The 15,424-nt window shown below is 46.1% G+C and overlaps 1 protein-coding gene across 2 annotated transcripts in view; it reads left to right on the top strand.

The window, feature by feature from the left end:
- The window catches only part of DAPK2 (death associated protein kinase 2), a 59,729-nt gene extending 45,604 nt beyond the window's left edge, over positions 1–14,125 (top strand). The window contains exons 8-12 of one of the 2 annotated variants that reach the window (XM_033167214.1): positions 3,077–3,229; positions 4,767–4,812; positions 9,812–9,901; positions 11,395–11,478; positions 13,765–14,125. In XM_033167214.1, coding sequence (XP_033023105.1) covers positions 3,077–3,229; positions 4,767–4,812; positions 9,812–9,901; positions 11,395–11,478; positions 13,765–13,851 — 460 coding nt within the window. In that variant the 3' untranslated portion in view covers positions 13,852–14,125. Of the gene's footprint in view, positions 1–3,076; positions 3,230–4,766; positions 4,813–6,481; positions 8,073–9,811; positions 9,902–11,394; positions 11,479–13,764 lie in introns of those variants that run through there. The other variant, XM_033167213.1, reaches the window with a different exon arrangement.
- Positions 14,126–15,424: the final 1,299 nt, after the last annotated feature.

Below are 15,424 nucleotides of genomic sequence, written 5' to 3'. Positions count from 1 at the left end.
ACTGGATTATATCTCTGTTTTTGTACTGCTTTTATGCCCTGCTTTCCCTCCAGGGAGCTCAATGTGACGTACATGATTCCCACTCCACCATTTTATCCGCACAAATTGGCCCCCAGCAAATTAAAGCAGAAGTAAGTCCAAGTAAGTAAGTAAGTAAGGACGTGGGTGGTGCTGTGGGTTAAACCACAGAGCCTAGGGCTTGCCAATCAGAAGGTCAGTGGTTCAAATCCCAGTAACGGTATGAGCTTCCGTTGCTCAGTCCCAACTTCTGCCAACCTAGCAGTTCAAAAGCATGTCAAGTGCAAATAGATAAATAGGTACCACTCCGACGGGAAGGTAAACGGCATTTCCGTGCGCTGCTCTGGTTCACCAGAAGCGGCTTAGTCATGCTGGCCACATGACCCAGAAGCTGTACGCTGGCTCCCTCGGCCAGTAAAGCGAGATGAGCGCCACAACCCCAGTGTCGGACACGACTGGACCTAATGGTCAGGGGTCCCTTTACCTTTAAGTCCCAGTTACTGGATTTGTTGCAGAGAATGCTGGGTAGAACTCGGTGGATCTTATCCTTGATAAAGAGCCGTTCCTCCCTGGAATCATCCCTTCTACACCCTGATATCATATCCAAGAGCAGGTCATTGGCAGGGATTCCATGGGGCAGGGGGAAGCCACATCCCTGTTGTTAGCCCAGCACCTCTCTAGTCCCTTTCTCCAAATTCCAGTTCCACCATGCAGTTGCCAAGGCTGCTCACTAGGTGGCGGTGCAGTGTCTTCCTATGCTGTGCTCCCCACCCCCCCCAATCAGCACTAGATTCTTGTGTGCTTTGAACACTTTGATGCAAACTATTGTTACCCTTGTCCTTGGGCTGGAAGTAGAATTTGTGCAAAGTCATTGTGGGGGAGTCTGCAGAAAGCAAACAAAGAGGGTCTGTGTCCATGGAATGCTCCAGTCTCAATGAAGTTGTGTGTGTCCCCAGTGTCTAGTCTTTTCCGGGGTGTTCTTTTCCTATCATCTCCCAACTTGCCCCCCTCCAGGGTAGTGGGTAGTGGTAAGAAAGTCCTCAGCTCAAATCTTGCCTCTGCTATGAAGCCCTGAGACCTCAGGTGAGTCACGTGTCTCTCTCTCTCTCTGCCTCCTTCCCCCAACAGCTGCAATATGCAGATACTGAGACTGGCCTACCCTACAAAGCAAATTACATAATTACATAATCAGGAAAACGAAAGTGATGGACAAAAGCAACTGCAGTAAAATAGCACATAAAGTAAAGAAGAGGAATTATGATAGCATCATCCACACCAGTTTATTATGGACAACTGACCAGAAATAAGACCAACTATATACCATAAAGTCTTCCAAAATCTCAAATGCAGGACAGTTGGGTTTTTTTTTTAAGTGTAACAACAGCTCGGTTCTATGCAAAATAGTGAATAACTTCAGGTGTCCCCCTGGAAATAATGCATTGCAATGCAGAAAGTAAAATAGACTCCCATCAATTACGCTGACCAGCACAAAAATCCTCCCAAATTATTGAGAATGTTTTCAAAGCTCTGTATTGATGCAGAGTGAGAATATGATTCAGTGGGGAAGGGTTAAGCACCCCCCCTCCTTAGTAATGAGTAGGTCTCCCTGGTTCCAGATGAAGCCTCTGTCCACTCCTCCACAATGACCTCCTTTCCTGTAACAGGGACATTATTCCTACATTATGGTCAGGAGATGCTGCCACAAACATGTTGGGATGTAGGGAGCAGCCTTATACTGAGTCAACCCATTGGTTTCTCTCACTCAGTATTGTCCACACTGACCGGCAGCAGCTCTCCAGGGTTTCAGGCAAGGGATGTTCCCATACTTACCTGGAGATGTTGTGGGGCCTGAACCTGAGACCTTCTGCATGCAAAACAGATGCTCCATCTCTGAGCTAAGGTCCTTCCCTATAAATAGCATTTAAGCTGTGCAGCCTAAATATGGTAGGTGACTGTTATAGACCTGAAAGTGGGAGACTGTTTCAGCCCTTGGGATAGGAGCAGCATTTCCCAGTCTCTCGATTTCACAACTCAGCATCCCTCTTCAAAGACAGACAAGAAAGTGCTATGACACATTTTATTTAAAAAAGAAGGTAAGCAAAGGACGTCGCTTACAGTGAAGGGCATTTGAGAAAGAAGCCAGGCTCCTCTCACAGGCTAAATAAAGACTGCTGAGCACCCACTGTATTATTGGCAGGCAGGCAGGCCTTCTTTCGTTGCAAACAAGGGCAGCTGCTGAACCTTCAGAAAAATAACTTCCTCCCTGCACCAGGGGATTCCTGGATTTGATTTCACTGCATCTTTCCTACTCCTTGTCTTGAGTGAATTTTGACAGATACGCTGGGTAGGAGGAGCCCGAGACATTTTTGTCCTGAAATAGGATGTCCAAACAGCACTAACTTACATAGGGCACAATCCCCTGGTGGTTTATTTCTGTGCAAACCCTATTATTTATTTTACATATTTATTTTTACATTCAAATCCCGCCTTTCCACCAAGGAGCTCAAAGTTGCATACACGGTTCTCCTTCTTTCCACTTTTATCCTCACAGCAACCCTGCAAGGTAGGTTAGGCCCAAAGTCACGCAGTGGGCTTCATGGCTGAGTAGGGATTTGAACCCTGGTCTCCCAGGCCCGAGTTCGACACTCTTGCTAGTGCACCACACTGGCTCTCAATAATAAATGGGAGCCCCACAAACGCATGTTTTGCTCTTGAGGAGCTCCCATTTATTTCACAGGAGAAATTCCCAGGGTGTTTTGCCCTATAAGATCAGATCATTCTGTCTCCTATTTCGTAGCTCTTCATAGGGCCCTAGATTTAAACCACGATGGAGTCTGCCTATCTTAGCTTCATGGGCTCAGCCTGCCCTCTCCCTTCCTACAGAAGCTGTCAATACACCATTCAGATCCTGTCCCCCGTCCCCCCCCCCAGTCCGTTTAAAAGCAGGCAGAAAAACTGCAGGCATAACATTCTCTGCTATGGGGTCAGGAATGGGACCAATTTTCCCTGTTTTTCTCTGCAGGCTAATGACCCTTCTCTCTCCCTATGGTCCCCCTAGGCTTAGCGGGGCTTCGCCATTCCTCGGAGATACCAAACAGGAGACGCTGGCCAACATCACAGCTGTGAACTATGAATTTGACGAAGAGTTCTTCAGCCACACCAGTGACCTCGCCAAAGATTTCATTCGGAAGCTTCTGGTAAAAGATACCCGGTGAGCCCCAAATGACCCGTCAGGAGGAGGGTGAGAGGAAGGCCAGTCTCAGAGCTGACCCATACCTTGGCTTAGCATGGATGGTGACCCCCTCGTGCCACCTTCAGTTCATTCCCCCTCTTCCACAGGGAATTCTCCTCCAACTACTGCTGTCTCACACTCTCTGCTCCCTTAGCCCACAGATTCCCTGTTTAATCAATGTCGCTCTCCTATTTGCATCTTCTTTTTCTTCTCTTTTAATATATATTTATTAATTTTTGAGAATACAACTGCAACCCCCCCCCAAAAAAAGCATAACTCTAACCCTCAAAGCATAGGATATCTATGGATTTAGGGAGGAGAAAGTGTGGGGCAGCAGTAGTTGGAGGGGAGTGCTGCAAAAGCTGTAAACCGCATGGACGAGGGGAAATTAAAGGAGGTGGGAGGAATTAAGCTGAGGTACAGACAGGCCCTAAAGCCTCCTGGTCCTGCCCCCCATGGTTTGGTTGATTGGTTTATGCCTCACAGCATAAACTTATCCAGGCAGCTTACAGTAAATAGCAGGGAAAAAATGTAAATATGAAGTTAACCATGAAACCACAAATGCCCTAAGTACAAAAAAATGCGACCGAAAGCAGACTGAACCCAAAAATTAAAAACCGCAACTACTACATAGTTGTTTAGAAGGGCTGGGTGAGCAGAAAGCTCTTCTTGAGCCAAGATGACCACAAGGATGGCTCCAGGCAAGCCTCCCTGGGAAGGTTGTTCCATAAGCTGAGAGGGACGATCACTACCAAAAAGGCTGCTGTCTCCCCGCTGGTTGCATGATGTGCCACAGGGACACTCAGGACACGGCCTGCGGAAGAGAGCTGAAGCTTTGGCAGGGTGCATATTGGAGAAGGCAGTCTTTCAGGTAACCTAGTCCTAAGAAGGTTTAAAATGTAATTTGAAGGCAAATTGGGTCTGGAAATGAACTTGGGAGCCAATGTCGCTTACAGAGCACAGTGAAATATTGTCCCAGTTAATAATCTTGTTCCTCTTTCCAGGCCAACTGTAGATTCTGGACCATTATAAAGGGGCAGGGGATGGGGATGGGGACATTTTTTGGCCCAGCAGGCTAAATCCTTATCTGTCAGCAATTGTGGCTTGGTGGGTGGGGCAGGGCAACCCGCCTGTCAATCACCTGGCATCATTATCGCATCAGATGATTGACAAGTGGGTTGTCTCAAGTGCCCCAGCAGACAGCTGGTTGTTGGGTGCTTGAGAACCACAGCACAAGGGCACTTCATCCGGAGAGTGCCCCCATCTTCTTCTCAGGTGGCCTCCCATTCCAGGCAGTTCACGGGCACAGATCTGCTCTGTTTCCATGTGTCCTTCATCTTCAGCTCATCCTCTGACCTCTCTTGTGGTAGCTTTAGACTAGGGATGCTTTTAAAGAGGGAGACAGACAGGGCTGTCTCTGCAGCCAGTATGCGACACAACTTGAAGAACAGTTGTGGCCAGCAGCTCTTCCCTGCAAGGAGGGCTCGCTTACTTAACAAATTTTCTCTCTTTGTAGGAAACGACTCACCATCCAAGAAGCTCTCACTCACCCCTGGATCACGGTAAGCCTGCAAGTGGGGCATGTGGTGTCACAGGGGAAGGGGGTATTTTTTATTCGGACAGAGCTTTGTATGGCGTTCTGCATTTTGGCATTTAAATGTCACCTGTCATAATTCTCACTTGCTCTGGCATATCTGACTTTAAACATTACGGCAGCATGAATGACAATGACCTTTAGTTTGGTTTCTCACAGTTTTAACCTCCTTGGGGGAGGGAGATTCATTTTTGCCAAACATTGTCAGAAACTCTGCAAAACAAAATAATAATACATGTTGCCTTTTTAAAAAAATGCTTTCTTGTCTTAAGCAAGAGATAAAAAATATGCGATGCTGAGATGCGTGTTGACAAGCATAGAGAAAACTCATGGAATGTGTTGTGTGATGGTGATACATCTGCTTGCTGTTTGCATGGACAGACATAAAACCACATTCCAGCTGTGTTTGGCTGGGCTCTTATCTGGTATGAATTTGCTCCATCCAGTCCACCTTGAAATCTATAGGAGGTTGTAAAAAACACTCCCTTGCATTTGTCCAACATTTCAAGGGTGGCTATAGCCTAGAAGTACCCAGTGGATCACACGCCTCTCTGTGTCTTTCTTTGTGTTTGTGTTTGTGGTGTTCTGCTGTGTAGAAGACAACAGTGGATGTCCTACATTTGCCCAGTGTCAATTCTCACACCTGAATGTTGAAGACCCCAGACAATTTTTGTGAATAATTGAGAACACAGTGATATGTGATATTAATATGGGGCATCCATTAAGTTCATCTGGAATAGCCAGTATTTGCAGGTGAAACTCAAACATTCATTCAGTGCTGGACATCCATTGTAACATGGGATATATGCAGCTGGTCTTTGCATGCTGGAATCTGGAGTGCTGGACTCTAAAGATGTTTTTCACATCACAATGAATCAGGGGCTACCAACCTTTTTGGGTCAGTGGGCACATTTTGAGAGAGTGCTAGGGACGCCGGTCACAAATAGCTGCTGTGGGGGGCATAGCACAAAATTAGTGAGACAGACAGACCCATCAACTTTACGCTTACTGTGGGTACTTCTGGCTCTGATTGTTGAGATCACGCAATATTGATTTTATATTTACATACACACAAACACACTGACACTCTTGCTTTCAAATGGCAACTGGAAGCATTCCTCAGTAACAGGAAAAATAGCCACACAACACTCACACTCATTTCACAGAAATCACTTAGGAAGGACCTGTTTGTTTTGTCCCATAACTTGCTTTCCAGGAGGGCTACAGACTTTGATGACCCCAGTACACACACACACAGAGAGAGAGAGAGAGAGAGAGAGAGAGAGAGAGAGAGAGAGAGAGAGAGAATATGCTCAATAGTGTATTTTCTGAAATATTTTCTGTTTTTTTACAAAAATTGACCACTTTTGAAACTGCAAATGCACAGGTGCCAGCATTCAGTCAGTCATAGTGCTCACAGGGATGTTTTTGTTCCACCAACCTTTTTTTGTAAAAATAAAATGTCTGTGACATGCATGAAGGAATCCTGTTTTCACCCAGCACCATGGATATGTGTTGTGTGTTTGCCTTCCTTTTGCCTGCTGTGTTGTGGTTGATGCTGTGGTGTCTATAGAAGCACTTTGCATGATTCTGCAGATCAATCAGTAATAACCATGCCCTACTACTTCTGTCTGAAGACTCACCAGCCCAAGGAAGAAACGAAGGTCCCAGAAAGCAAAAGGGCTGAGAACCAGCAACTGAAGACCAAGCGCCTGAAGGAGTACACCATCAAATGCCACTCCAGCATGCCACCCAACAACACGTACATCAACTTTGAGCGCTTTGCCCATGTGGTGGAAGACATCTCCAGGATGGAGCAGAACTTCAGTGCTCTGGCTGTGTCCCATGATGCTTTGCAAGAGGACATTGACGCCCTCGTTTCCATCTACAACGAGAAAGAAGCTTGGTACAAAGAAGAACATGAAAACGTGAGACATGAACTTTCCCAGCTGAAGTACGAGTATCGCAAGATTGAATCTCTGAAGAAGCACCTGCAGGAGGACATCAGGCTTGTGGGCAGCAGCCTCACTGGGGTTGCTAGCAAGTACATGGACCGGCAGTCACATTACGAGTCCTTGAGTAAGGAATTGTCCGAAGAACTCAAGTGGATTCAAGAATTTACAGGCAGCTCTCAGCTGGAAGATGGAGGTGATGCCTATATCACTGGAAATTTTGGCTCCGTCTTTAACAAAGATATAAATGACTCTCTTAGGGAGCTGCTAAATAGATCCTGCTGTGAAGAATTCCTAGCTGCCTTGAACCCAGGCGTTGCAAAATCAAGTCAGTAACTCTGTCTAAAATGGAGTTTCAGATTTGTCTATTCACGACACCTCAAGATTCCTGCACACTAATGGTGAAGCCCCACTTGTTCACTTTATTTCTGAAAAACATAATTGACAGTCACTGTTGCAGTTGGCTTTTTGAACTCTGAAAATATATGTGCCACAACACAGGGCATATGAACTCTTGCCATTCTTTTTACCCTTTTTAACAGGGAGGCTGTGAATTTTGCCAGTTAGAAATGACTTGAAATTCCTTTGAATGACACCCTGTTCTCTTTTTGAAGCATACTTTGCATTTCAAAGTGAAAGCCTTTGCTGTCATTGTACTTTGGAAGATGGAAGCAGCTTACTGTTACCATGTGATACCTCCTAAATACCTGATTGTAGATAGTTAAGCATCCTTAACAGCCTCTATTGCTGTCCTGTGAAAGAGTCAGCAGTAAGAATGCATTGATTTGAAACTCAGTATGACTGGTGCTTTTAATAGCGATGGATTCAGATGTACAAGCTCTTTCTTGCCCACAGCACCCTCTGCAATCCTGAGCGCAGTCTACTTCAAACAGTAGCAGGCATTTCAGCTGAAAAGCAGAATCGTGAATGGGTTACAGAGTGAATGGAGAGCTCTAAAATCAACTCTACACTCAGCATATTGACTGGGGTGATGCGTAAGGCATTGTCAAGGGACTTGACATTCCACCCCACCCCAAGCAAAGAACATGGTCCAGTGAAGGAACCAGATGACTGAAGACTCCTGTTGTGGAACCTGAGACTTTGTTTTTGTTGCTGTTTTGACTCAGATTATTAGAAGGAGAAAGTGTGGGAGGGGGGGAGTGCACACATTTTTGTTCCTGCTTTTGAAAGAGAAGAGCATTGCCTGGGCAGCATTGGTCTTCTCAAATATGTAACTAATTTCACACTTATAGAAACAATAAATATTTATTTCATATAATGTGGTTACTTGCAGCACCATCTGTCTGTATGCTACACAAAGGAACATACTAAGAGCTTGCTGGATGAGACCAGTGGCCTGTCTGGTCCTTCTCAGAGCGGCTACCCAGATGCCTGCAAGCAGGATCTGAGCACAAATCTCCCTTCCTGTGGTTTCCAGCAACTGGTATTCAGAAGCATTGCTGCCTCTGATTGTGGAGGCAGAGCTTGACCCTTGTGGCTAGTTTTATCTTCCATTAATTGCCCTAATCCTCTTTTAAAGTCATCCAAATTGGGGGCCACCACAGCCTCCTGTGGGAGGGAGTTCCATAATTGTTTAACTATGTGCTGTGTGAAGAAATACTTTTTTATTATTCAGCTGCAGTTGAAAGCCCACGAATTCTAGTATTATTGGCGGGGGCGGGACGGGAGGCAAGGAATTCTCTAACTACTGTACTTTCGCCATCCCATGCATAATGTTATGCCCTTCTGTCATGTCGCCTCTTACTCACGTTTTCTTGATGGTCCCAAACGCTGCACCCTAGGATTAGTTGAGTGAATAATGTTTGTCCATTGCCTGTTACAGTAATTTGTTTCTAGTGATGGTCTCAGCAAGATGAGGCTCTCACTTGATGGAAGGCAATTCTGGGCTGCATCAATAGGAGTATAGCGTCTAGATCAAGGGAAGTAATAGTACCACTATATTCTGCTCTGGTCAGACCTCACCTGGAATACTGTGTCCAGTTCTGGGCACCACAGTTCAAGAAGGATACTGACAAGCTGGAACGTGTCCAGAGGAGGGCAACCAAAATGGTCAAAGGCCTGGAAACAATGCCTTATGAGGAATGGCTTAGGGAGCTGGGTATGTTTAGCCTGGAGAAGAGAAGGTTAAGGGGTGATATGATAGCCATGTTCAAATATATAAAAGGATGTCATATAGAGGAGGGAGAAAGGTTGTTTTCTGCTGCTCCAGAGAAGCGGACATGGAGCAATGGATTCAAACTACAAGAAAGAAGATTCCACCTAAACATTAGGAAGAACTTCCTGACAGTGAGAGCTGTTCGGCAGTGGAATTCACTGCCAAGGAGTGTGGTGGAGTCTCCTTCCTTGGAGGTCTTTAAGCAGAGGCTTGACAGCCATCTGTCAGGAATGCTTTGATGGTGTTTCCTGCTTGGCAGGGGGTTGGACTGGATGGCCCTTGTGGTCTCTTCCAACTCTAGGATTCTATGATTCTAAGGTGTGTGCTAAGTACTGGTTTGGGTTCATGCTAGGGAAAGTCCAGTAAGTCCAGCTTTGAAGAAAGTGGCTTCCAAACTGACATGTGGGTAGGCTTTGAATATGCTTGGAAGCTCTCACTCGTGCGAGATAAGGTAGGTACCCTGAGGCCTGTCAGAATTCTGCAGAACTCCCATTGGAGCCAGCTAAATCCTAAGATGTAAATTATTTGCTACCATTTTATTGATGTTACACTTGGTTCTGCCAATCTCATCACTGTCAAATTTCAGACAGAGAGGATGATAACGTCATAGACTTGAGGTCCGGATGGAGAGCTGTGGCCTGCCTGATGCTGTTGAGTTACAGCTCCCTGATACTTGGCCATGCTGCCTGGGACTGATGGGAATTGAAGTCCAGCAACATCTAGATGGCACCACAATTGCCCCCCACTGCCCTGTACTTCAAGCGCACAACCCACATAATATATATTTAATGGCCCAGGCTTTCTGAAGCACTGACCTTGTTCTCTCTTGTCTTTCCCAGCCAAAAGACAAATGCCAGGCCTTGGTGAGGCGGGAGTCGGTCATTAACTTGGAAAACTTCAAAAAGCAATATGCCCGGAGGCGGTGGAAGGTACTGTACTTAGAGTGCGGTTGCTGATGCTTGTGTTGTGCTCTCTACAAAGAAGCAAGACTTCTGTTTTTTGTTTTGTTTTAAAGCAGAGATGGGCAGCCTTTGGTCTTCCAAATGTCATTGGAGCCGGTGGTTGTTTACTCCAGCAACTTCTGGAGAGCCACAGCTTCCCCATCGCCATTTTAAAGAAACAACATTATTTTTTTTAAGTGACATATACTGTACCTTTCAGAGCTATCTCCAGAACTGGCTTCCCTCTCCCTAGTAGCTAGCTAGTGAGTGCAGGCTGGTCTTGTTAACATCAACACTATTGATTATTATTATTTTAAATTGATATGACTACCCATCGATAAAGTTCTCCAAGCTGCTTGCAGTAAAGCAATTTGCAGCTCAACATAAAACCACACTAAAGAGTAATGTATCATTAGGATAGGTGCCTAGGCTACCCTTCCTGAACATGGTGCCCTCCAGATCTTGTTGGACTACAGCTCTCACTAGGCCTGTTCTTCACTAGCTGAAGTTTTCAAACCGTCTCCAAGGGTAGTCCCTAGGTAATCAAGAAGGGAGGCTACATCAAACTAGGAACGGCCATAGCTGGCAAATCAGCCAGAGTAGGAAATAAGCACTCCTTGATATCAAAGCTGAGCCTATAATGACTGAAATGGATCCAGGAACACCTCAACACTGTGTACCTGCTCCTTTGGGGGATGACTCAGCCCAGAACAGGATAGATAGTGTGTGTACATGCTTTGATCCTGTCCACTACTGGCATTCGGCCTCTGATCACCTTCCCCACAGAGGTAAGCAGCTCTCAGGAGCAGGTGATGGGTGGCTTCCCACCCCTCTCTTATTGCTGAGGAACACAGCTGCCTGTCCCAGTTCAGACTGTCTTCAAGGGTAGCCCCATGTGGTCTCTGATAATCATTTCAGCTATACTGAGCACATTTTCTTGGGTGAGATCTGTCTCCTTCTGACCCAGGTGAGCTCACAGTGAACTGGTCAACCAGAGGCAATAGGGTCCAGCTGAATCTTTCTGTATTGCTGCATTTTAACGTTATCACATTTTCCTGGTTTTGTTAGCTCACTAAATGCCCCATGCAGCTTTTTAAGGTCTCCCTGGTGCTGCTTCCTAACCTCAACTGTGTATTGGAGGCTGATGACAGGGCAGTTCTTTGGTTGTACCCATAAAATGCACTGGGGGTTGGGGGACATCCCATAAGTGGCTCTTCTGCCTTTCAAGAGTACAGTGGTACCTCTGGTTAAGAACTTAATTCATTCTGGAGGTCCGTTCTTAACCTGAAACTGTTCTTAACCTGAGGTACCACTTTAGCTAATGCGACCTCCCACTGCCACTGCGGCGCAATTTCTGTTCTCATCCTGAAGCAAAGTTCTTAACCCAGGGTACTATTTCTGGGTTAGCGGAGTCTGTAACCTGAAGCGTCTGTAACGCGAGGTACCACTGTATAACCACAATATCCTTGTTATTCCCCCAGCTTACTTACAGTATTGTTGCACTGTGCAACCATTTATCTCGCACCTTGGTGAGAAAAGTTCGCCTAATGCAAGATGAAAGCTTGGTAAGTACATGGGGGCAAAGGGAGTGGAAAGTTGACGTGCCCAGTTGTTTTGCGACAGAGGAGGGGCAGCCAATGCGATGCCTTCCAAATGTTGCTGGAGAGCCCTGTCCAATCAGGCAAGGAATCGCCTAGCTCAGCATTTTGCTTCCTTTAGCAGCTGGCTGGCCAACCAACCCCTGAGATGCCTATGCAATGCAATAGCCCTTCTCCCGTTGCTGCTTCTTAGCATTTGTCATTCAGGGGCCTAATGTCCCTGTGCCTGGAGGCTGCATAGAGCCATCGCTTCCCCTAATAATGACATCAGGAGGTGAGTGCCATCCGAAATAGAGCTCTAGATTCTCCAGGTGGTGGGTACAGGGGCATAGCATGGGGGGTGCCGCAGGGGCTGTGTCCTTGTGTGTGGATTTTTGAGGGGGCACGAAGCAGGCACCCCCACGCAGGTGACTGAGGAGAGGCAGTCCTTGAGGCATTGCACTCCTGATAAGAGTTACCTCTCGCCCACTCCTCCATCTCCCCACTTTGGAACGTCTTTGTTGCTTGGGTTGTTCAGTGCAGGGGCAGACAGAAGAAAGATGGGGATCTGCTGGAAGATGACGGAGTGACTTGCAGTAGAGCAGCAAAAGTTCTCCACTCTCAGTAGCTTAACCACAGTAACAAGATAGATAATACTTTATTCGGCTATAAGCCCACAAGGTAAAACAAATCAATAAATAAAAACAGCATTTTACATTCTAAAATACCAACTAAAATATTTCAACGCATAATCTCCTTCGCATTACTTACAATCTCTAGATGTACCGTATTATGGCCTTAAAGATAAAGATGGAGCGTAGAGTTTACTAGATTTTTAATAGTCATGAAGCATTCCATGAAGTCTTTTATATGAAAGAACTGAAATCAGGAATCTGGCAACCTGTAATGTTCTATAAGAGTCAGTGTCCTGGAGTAGATAAGCTAGATGCAATTCAGGTGGTTTAGCAACAATTTCCAGAATGATTGAACTCAGAATCCTTGATCGGGGAACAATTTAACAAGATATGGTAAAGGGGTTCTATTGATGTGTTATTACATGCACATAAAACAGAGGTTTTACCGTTAGAAAATCTATTGCTCAGAACATTTGAGGGGAACACATTAAATCTGGCTCTAACAAATGCGAATCTGTGCGACGCAACCGATAAGGTAGACAGATATTGAGGTATCTGGGGCCAGTAACAAGTAGGCTTTCCCCCTTCTAGATTAGGCTGCTGGAAATCAAGACAACCAGGGATGAAAAAGGAGCCGATGTAGGGTGTGTGGGTGTGGGTGTGAGAGAGAGAGAGAGATTCCCGAGTTGAGCGTGTGTGCAAAGGCACTGGGACCTGCAATTTGATGCTCATCACCTTGAGTGACTATTTTGTACCTTCTCTGTTTGGTGGACCTTGGGTTTTGTAATGAAAAACAAAGTTGATCATGCAAGCCGGAAGTCTACCCACCCAGCAGTGGAGCGTGGCAGCCATGCACCCCTCGATCCTAGCCTTGCACAATACTGGGATTGAAGGGCGCAAGGTTTCCGTGTCCCCATATCCACCCCCCCCCCAGTAGCCTTGCAAGGCTGGGATCCGGGGATGGTGGCGCAAGAAGAACACAAAAAACGTGTGTTGCGCCACCTGCCCCGGGGGGAGCCCAGCCAGCCGATGCGGCACTTAGCAAGCACCCCCAGAGTGGCCTCTTCTCCATGAGTGTTGGTTCCTCCTTGGCGGGCAGGGTTATTGTTACTGTTTATTACTTACTATGTTAGGTCTTTTTATATTGTAAACTGCCCTGTGTTCCTCAGAAGGTTGTATAGAATAAATTGTTGTTGCTGCTGCTGTTGTTGTTAGTGTATGTATGCTACCCGAGTTAGGAAGAGAGCAGAGAGAATTGTAGCAGATCCTTTACATCCCGGTCATCATCTGCTTGATTTACTTCCATCTGGACGTCGCTACAGGACTTCAAATACAAAATCGGCCAGGCACAAGAATAGTTTTTTCCCTTGTGCCATTAAACTGTTAAATTCGTAATTGTATAGCTTAAGGGGAGGTAAAATATGGGTGGGGTTTCTTTGCTTCTTTGTATTGCGAGAGAAACAGTGTCTGTATGTTTACATTGCAAAGTAGCCGAAACAAATTCCAAGTATGTTGGAAAATGTACTTGGCCAATAATAAATTATTCCTATTCCTATGTATAAAATGAGGGGCAAGGAAAAGTCTGCAGATGCTGAGCCCTGCCTGCCTGAAACGTCACCTAGTTTCTCCTTTGTTCCAGCGCAATTGTGAAAGTGACCACGAGGAAGATCTTCCCAACCGGCCGGCACCTCACCATCTCTTGAGGAGGAGAAGCAGTATATCTTAACTCCACCAAACAGAAATGGGTGTCGGACTGAGATTTTCAAGTGCCTAGCAGCACAGCTCTTGCACAACTGAACACTTTGTCTCGGGGACCCTTTCTACCCCCAGCGCATATGCAAGCACAAACCAGAAAGGCTCGTGTAGCCTCTTGGTGACTCTGAATCCTCCAAAGGCAGGAAGAAGCCACAATGAAGTCCCAGGCTCATTTGGTGCACTATAAATTGTCATATATATGCCAAGATAGGAGTGGACTGTGGGATATGAGGTGTCATTTCTAGGGGAAAAAAATTGGCTCCATTATTTTAACTGCAAATAACAAGTAAGACAAATGTGTGCAGAGTTGGTGATCCAGGGGAAAGAGCTGGGCACGAAACTGAGGTGTTGAAGCAGGAGGAGGATAATAAGGTGGGAATGATGTCAAATTTAGGTGCCCCCCAGGCAGCCAGCTGATCTTGCGCGCTGTGTAGCTGAGAGCAACCTCCCCCTTCTTCTTTGGGGCAACCCCCCCCCCCCCAGCTCTTTCTTGCGAAGAGACAGGAGATTGTTTCTATCATGGGCAGCGGAGAGGAAGAGCAAAAGCAGGCTGCAGGGCAGGGGTCAGCAAACTTTTTCAGCTGTGGGCCGGTCCACTGTCCCTCACACCTTGTGGGGGGGCCGGACTATATTTTGAAAAAAATAATGAACGAATTCCTATGCCCCACAAATAACCCTGAGATGCATTTTAAATAAAAGGGCACATTCTACTCACGTAAAAACACCCGGCAGGCCCCACAGATAACCCAGAGATGCATTTTAAATAAAAGGACACATTCTACTCACGTAAAAACACCAGGCAGGCCCCACAAATAACCCAGAGATGCATTTTAAATAAAAGGACACATTCTACTCATGTAAAAACACCAGGCAGGCCCCACAAATAACCCAAAGATGCATTTTAAATAAAAGGACACATTCTACTCATGTAAAAACACCAGGCAGGCCCCACAAATAACCCAGAGATGCTTTTTAAATAAAAGGACACATTCTACTCGTGTAAAAACACGCTGATTCCAGGACCATCCACGGGCCAGATTTAGAAGGCGACTGGGCTGGATCCGGCCCTTGGGCCTAAGTTTGCCTGCAGGGTGTTTCTTTCTGACTAGCTACATTTCCCATCAGTCTCTGTTCTCCTGCAGAGTTGGGTGCATTTGGCAAACATTTGATCTTAATCAGTTAAATGTAGTGATTGGGCACCAGCCCTCATCTCCTGGTGAAGGCCAGAGGAAGAAACCTCCTTTCCGTGGCCCCTGCTGCATCGCCCTGCTGCAAACACATCCTGCCTCCCCTGCCTTGCCCCTCTCAAGGATCAAAGCGACTTAGTCAATGGCACGCCTGGGCTCTTCTGGCCGCCCCCCCCCCCCCGATAGCAGGACACCTTAGCCCAGAGGGGAGCAGTCACCAATTTATTTATTTATTTCACAAAATGTATACACTCCTTCACTGTCGAAAGAAAACCCTCAAAGCGGTTTGCAAAGGACAAAACAGTAAAATCTAGAAAAATGAATAGCCCTACTTTAAAAACATAAAAAAGTTTAAAA

The sequence above is a fragment of the Lacerta agilis genome, chromosome 13 (genome assembly GCF_009819535.1).
Source record: "Lacerta agilis isolate rLacAgi1 chromosome 13, rLacAgi1.pri, whole genome shotgun sequence".
Lineage (NCBI taxonomy): Eukaryota > Metazoa > Chordata > Lepidosauria > Squamata > Lacertidae > Lacerta > Lacerta agilis.
The sequence above is the reverse complement of the archived record's forward strand: the minus strand, read 5'-3'. Positions and strand labels throughout refer to the sequence as shown.